The sequence below is a fragment of the Capsicum annuum genome, unplaced genomic scaffold (assembly GCF_002878395.1).
Source record: "Capsicum annuum cultivar UCD-10X-F1 unplaced genomic scaffold, UCD10Xv1.1 ctg4536, whole genome shotgun sequence".
In the NCBI taxonomy this organism is placed as follows: domain Eukaryota; kingdom Viridiplantae; phylum Streptophyta; class Magnoliopsida; order Solanales; family Solanaceae; genus Capsicum; species Capsicum annuum.
In genome coordinates, this window is record NW_025852856.1 from 16,908 (window position 1) to 23,609 (window position 6,702).

Sequence of the window (6,702 nt, forward strand, 5' to 3'; positions counted from 1 at the left end):
TAGCTCTAGTTATGAAAAGCTGGTGCTGGCCTTCCTTCTAAAATTTGATGCAAGCTTTCGAGCCAATTTTTCCAAAGTATGAAGGAAAAAATTCTTCAGAAAATCTTACTCCGTCTATTTCAATATGTTTATCTTACTCTCCTTTATTGTTTGTTTCAAAAAAGAAAGCCTCTCCCAACTTGGTAAAGTTTTAATTTTAACATCCCACATGACATGTTTAAGATCACAATATTGAAGGGCATTTTGATTCATTATACATATTTTAGTTTAAGACCACAAGATTCGAGTCTTCTTTACATTCTTAAACTCCTTGTCAAGTCAAGCTAAGAAAAATTTTGAAGCGGAGGGAGTAATAATTACTGTAACACTAATCAAGCTTTTGAGTTTTCCAATAAAGATACCAAAAGGTTTTGCATGTTATTTCAGGATTTTCCCTGTCACTCTTTTTCCTTCTGTCATATCAAGAAACTGTCATTCTAGAATGGATTTCCTTTCTGTTAGAGCATGCTTATATCTTGGATGTGACGTATTTTCGAATACAGCTTCAACTTTCACGCGGTTCCACTTCAATACTATTTGATATGTTTTATTAATGAATCTCTGTGACATGTACTGATACGACCTATATTTGTGAGTTTTGGCAATCTAGACGCAGTAGCATTGTGGAGGGAGTAGTCTCAGAATCTCAAAAAGAAAAGAAAGATGCCTACATAGGAAGCGACTACGAAAGTAAAGAAGGGGCAAGGATTTTGAGGATACTTGAGAGAGCTGCAGAACCAGAACTTCTGATGGCGGAGATGACTTCAGAGCAGTTGAATTTATTTTCATCCTATCAAGCAAAGTTGGAGGTATTTTCATTTCCACCCACTTTAGCCGTAGGAGGTTAGTCATGATCCCTTTTTGTCATTTTCAGTCATTGCGGCAGTCGGACCTGCAGAAATCTCTTGAAAAAGCTCTGCAAGCTGCTGGACTTGCTGAAAGAGACGTCACTCCGTTTATGCGAGTTAGAGTTGTTGGATTGACTAGCCGAAGTACACCAATGAAGTGCTGTCCAAAGGAAGGCTTAATTACAATATGGAATCCTACTGAGAAACAGGTATTGAAATTGGTCTTTATTGTCCTCTTGGTTATCTGATTTTGCACGGAAATATTTTCTTCAACTCTGTGTCCTTTCATTGTGCCAATATGTTTCTCAATTCTGCACTAGTTCCATCTCTAACTGATCTGTTGTATAGCAATGTGAGCTTGCAGAGGGTCAAGCTTTTACTGTAAAAGGGCTTACACCGATAAGCTCGGACTCTAGCACCCTTTACTTGCAAGCGAAAGGGTCCACAGCCAAATGGGTGCCTTTGTCTCCTGAGGCAATCGAGCATTTTGAGTAAGTATCTGCTGTTTTCATGCTTTTACTGCACATATTTATACATCTGATACCTGTTCCTGCAGGGCCTTTTTCTGTCCTCGCCAATCAATTTCATTGAGTAAATTGGGTGAAGTTCCTATGTCCAGGTTGGTCTTGGTCGTAATATCTTAGAGCCAATACTTGAGCTCCTGAAGCAAGAAACTTCTTTTTTTACTTATTCTGTTACGTGGTTTCACTCAGGGAATTTGACATTGCTGTGGTGGTTGTTTTTGTGGGGCAGCTGTATAAAGAAGCTCATCAAATGAAACAGTGGGTATTTGTAACTGATGGATCCACAGTTATGTTGAATTCCAACGATGAATCAGAAACCTTGGTGGCCATCAGTTTCACCGCACCATGCGTAGGAACTGATTCATTTGCACCAATAAACTCTAACCTTGTAGGATCTACGGTGAGTAAGGAGACTACTAGCAGTATGTGATTTCTCTCATAGCCACCAGTATTGAACCTCTGATTTTCTGGAAGCAACTTATTGTGTATTTATTATCCTTCTTTTTTTCTAGTGACAATTATTTACAAAAACCTTCAGAAAGATCCTCGAGATATGGTGATATACCATTTACTTTAGCTCTAACGAATGGGTCTGTTGCTTAAATGCATCTGGGGCTGGGTTCTTAGTAGCAAATTTTATAAGCAGACAACTTTTCTCTTATGGTCTTTGCATGTGTCCCATCCACATTTATGTCATTGAAGGCTGATGTTTCTCTAATTTGCACCTAGCTGAAACAGTGAAGTTTTTTGCAGGTTTGTTTCTGTAATCTCATCAAGAGAGCAAGAGATAATATTAATAACCTCTGGGTAGCTGAAGCAACTGAAAATTCAACCTATTATTTAAATTATGATAATTCACATTGTTCTCATCTAAAAGATGCTGGTGCTTCTGCTGAAAGATGGGCAAAAATATCTGGCTTGGTATGTGTCCTGCCATCTGGTCATGGTATTGCATAATAGGTGCATTTTTTCAAATTTGTATTCTTCCTTTATGCAGAGACTTGAAAAGCTTAGGGGAAGAGTTCTATCTATAATTAGTTGAGTGTGGAACTTAAGCAGGGAAAAAGCTGGTAATAATTTTGTCACTCCAGCTAAAGAAGACGATTGAGATGCACACATTTAAGGGTTGCACATATATAGTGAGACCTATTTATATATCCCAGCCATCTTTGATCTGCAAGTTGATGCATTGCGGCGATATCAGTCGGTACGTCAACAGATAATTTTAGGAAAATCTAATAAAAGACATTAGCCCAAGTGCAACTTTAGACACTGCGTTTTTAAAATTATTATTCGGTCTTAGTGGTTGCTCTAATATTCTACTCTTGTGAATGAATGTCATCTATAATGTACAAGAGTTATATATGCTAACAAATTACTAATCATTATCTTCTGTTTTTATACAAATCTTGTAGGCAAAATGATCCTGCCAACATTAAGCGTTTGCTGTGGCTGAGTGGGAGTCCATGGGTTGCTGTCGCTAGAACAAACTGTGCTAATGTTTAATCAAGTTGTCTTCAACAGTTTACATATTGTTGGTTTTGGTTTCGTCATCTTAGCATCAATCTCTCTCCACATTTTATGTGTTTAGACCCCAATTTGATGGTTTTGAGGGCCTTATTATAGAACTAGCTATATTTCCAATCATGAATTTGTGTTCCTTAGCCCAAGAGGTCATATGAGATGTAGTGTGGATGACAGAGGTGGATCAAGAATTTTGAGGTTTTGAATTGCCATACGGCCAATATCCTTCGTACAATAGGATGGTTTCATCAATATTTACGTAGGAGAAGACTAGAGAAAATTAAATGTGGGTGACAAATAAGTTTTAAAATTAAAATTGGTGACAATTTTGGGCAATTCAAGTCAAAGTTTTTTTAATTAGTGATTAAAGTAAATTGGGATGTAAAATGTAATTTTTTAAACTCTTTAAACTTCTTAAAAGTTCTTCAAGTTCAAATTTCAAATTTTAGAATTTACTCTCTTTTTTTGTCTTTCAATCTTTTTTTCTTCTCTCTTCAAATTTCTTTTTCCCCATCTTCTTTTTCTTATTTTTCTCTGTCTAGATTTTCCTTTTCTTCCATTTTTTTTTCATTTCTTCTTCCTTCTTTAATTTTCATGGACTATTTTTAAAAAAAATAAAAGTTGAGAAGTTTGAAAAGAAATTTTTTGATTTATTCTAAAAATGAATAAAGAAATAATTCAACAAAATCAACAATTACGAGAGTTGTTTTACCAACTGCCATAGTTGTTACAACAGTTACGGTAATTGCTGCAACAACTACTATTAGTTGTGTTACAACAATTATCGAAGTTGTTGTAGCAATTGTTGAAGTTGTTGTAGCAACTAACGAAGTTGTTACAATAACTATCGAAATTGCTGCAATAACTTTGATTGTTGCTGCAGCAACTTCGATATTTACTTAATTTTTTTAAATAGATTTGGTTGGAGGAGGAGCCCACAAAAAAGTAATATTTATGGTAAAAATGGAGATGTTGTTGGTGATAAAATGATGATATTTGTTGCGGTGTTGATAGCGACGATGGTGAAGGAGAAAGAGAAAAATAGGCGATAGTTATGTAGAGGAGGGAAATATTGGTGAATCTGGTGACAATGGTTAGTGATAGTGATAGTGGAGGAAGAGGAGGCGGCGGCGGCTGTGACAGCAAAAAGGGTGTGGAAGAGGAATGATGGCGTAGGGATCTTTATATAAATATGGCGTAGGGATCTTTGTATAAATAATAAAATTTGAGAGGTTTAAAATTAATATCATTAATACTAATCTTAAAATTATCACCTTTATTTAGTATTTAAAACTTATGTTACTCTTTTTTAGTTTGAAACTTTTTTGTCATCGTTAATTAATTTGCTAGAAGACTAGTGTTGGCCCGACCCACTATTTTTTTTGGTCTTTAGTTACAAGAGTTTTAGGGTTCACATCTACTGAACCACAATATCTTTTTTAAACAATAAAGCTTCGTTAAATACTTGCCAAAAGAATGTCCAAGAATAGTTTCGAATCCATGACCCTAAAGAATAAAATTTGACTTTGCAAATAGCACTATATAGTCACTTGTAAATCCGAATGGCATGTTTTATATATAGTTATATGAATTTGTATGCATATATAGCTATATATTCAACATTTCCATCGAGATGTTAGGGTGTTGTGGCAGTACATAGATCCCCTGATGAACATGTTTGACCAACAAGTGATTTACAAGAAAGGATTTTGAAATGACTGGTCATAATTTTTGACCTTGTGAATGAAAATTTAAGTTTTACTAGTTTCACTTTTGATTATTGATCTTGAAGGTATGTTTGTTGGGGGTCAAAACAAGACTCTATTTTCAAAGTCATTGAGTGTTAATAAATTAATCATTGATTCAGTGCAGAGCTACATTGTGTCAATGGTGGTCAAGCGAATACACTTTATTAGAAAAAATTAATCTGTAAAATGTTAATGTGAAATAGGCATATATTATGTTCGAGTGAAATGTTGAAAAGACCCCTAAATTTGGCGTGGATTATTGTTTTAGCCCCCGAATTATATCTAAAATTTATAACACCTTCACTTGACTAAATGAATTTTAAAAAGTTCTTATTTTGCCATATCTAACTAAGTTGTGTTCACTTATTGTCCAACTGAACTTTTGTTGATGTGTGATTTATGTGGCATTCACGTGAATATTTAAAATAAAAAAGAATACGAACAAAGACATTTAAAAAATAAATCAACTAAAATAATCCTATCCGGTGAAATCACCCTACAAACTCTCTCACTCTAACTTGTCATCCTCATAATTCTCCCAGAATTTCCCAACATAATGAAAAATTGATGAATTTTAGCCTTAAAATCTTTGATAAAAGCATTGTAATAATCTCCCTTCATTTTGATTGTGGTTTATTTAGTGTGTGATTCTAGTTAAATCTCCTCCCAAAACTGTCATTTGATCATAAGATTTTCAACCTTGTTGAAGATTCATATTTACAAAGTATATTCCTCAAAAGAATTGAGGTTAAAGAAGTTCAGCAATTAAATAAGCTGATAAAAAAGTTTAAATTTGGGGTGTATTCTAAAGGAGAAAAACTTAAATAGGGAGAAGAAGGATTGTGGTAGCAGTTGGAGTGTGATGAAAATTAACGAGAAAAGTTAAAAATGATTTTTTTTACCCTTTGATGTTGTGGCGCATTATTTTTAAGCAGTTTACGTTCCCACAATAGTTTGAGGCAACTTGCTATGCCATATGGAATTTAGGGGTGCTTTAAAATTTGTTTAGTCAAATTTAATGTGGGTTTAAATTTATTTAGTCAAGTTTATGAGTGTGTCTAATACTAGGTATAGTTTGAGAACTAAAGTAATAGTTCACACCAAGTTTGGGGGGTACTTTCAATACTTCTCTCAAAATATTGATGATGCATCAAATGAGTATGATAATGATGACATATTAGATAAATATGATAATGACGATGCATACGATGAGTATGATGCAAGATTGTCTCACTTTATACACCTTCTGAGCTTAAGCTCTAGAAGAGGACCTATGGGGGGGGGGGGGGGGGGTTCGCAACCCATAATATCAATCATAATCTGAAATAATAAATCTTGCCAATACATCCCTAAGACAAGTAGTTTTAGAAAATATTTTTTTTAAAGCTCATTATTTCTCGGTGGTATTAATTTCATGAATGATGCAATAAATGAGCATGTACACACATGATAATGTCAAGCCCAGATGTAAATTTAAATGCATCAAATCAACCCAATAAAAATCGAATATAAATTAATACTCCCAATTATATATGCATCATGATACAAGTTCCTGCACAGGCACCATAATAATAATAAGAACCAATTAAGACACTAATAAGGTCAACACCAACCCCTAATGAGCATGCCAATGATAATAATTTTCCAAATTAAAAACAATATCAATATAGGCGTTTAATAGGCATCACAATAATGATAATCTCCCAGTTCAATAATAGTGTCAACATAAGCCTCTAACAGATATCACGTTGATAATAATCCCCCAAATTAATAATAAATATCAATACATGCCTCTAACGGACATAAAAATGATATTAGTCTCCCAATTCAATAACATTGTCAACACAAGCCTCTAACGGCGTCACAATAATAATAATTTCATATAACCCTGATAGTCCCACTAAAATTTCACATCACATAATATTTTAACAACAAGAACCCAATCTTTTTTCTAATTATGACACAAATATATTCAAATGCTCAAAAGGGCGATGTACTCATCAAACATCAAAATTATGT

At 34.1% G+C, this 6,702-nt stretch overlaps 1 protein-coding gene across 1 annotated transcript; it reads left to right on the plus strand.

Moving 5' to 3' along the window:
• Positions 1–649: 649 nt before the first annotated feature.
• LOC107857599 (protein BREAST CANCER SUSCEPTIBILITY 2 homolog B) lies at positions 650–3,167 on the plus strand (the record flags this gene model as incomplete). Its single annotated transcript, XM_047403612.1, is given in 8 exon segments — positions 650–848; positions 914–1,096; positions 1,236–1,378; positions 1,444–1,506; positions 1,601–1,811; positions 2,165–2,332; positions 2,409–2,618; positions 2,827–3,167. Coding segments are annotated over 7 exon segments (1,012 nt in total), but the record flags the coding sequence as incomplete, so codon positions are not given.
• Positions 3,168–6,702: the final 3,535 nt, after the last annotated feature.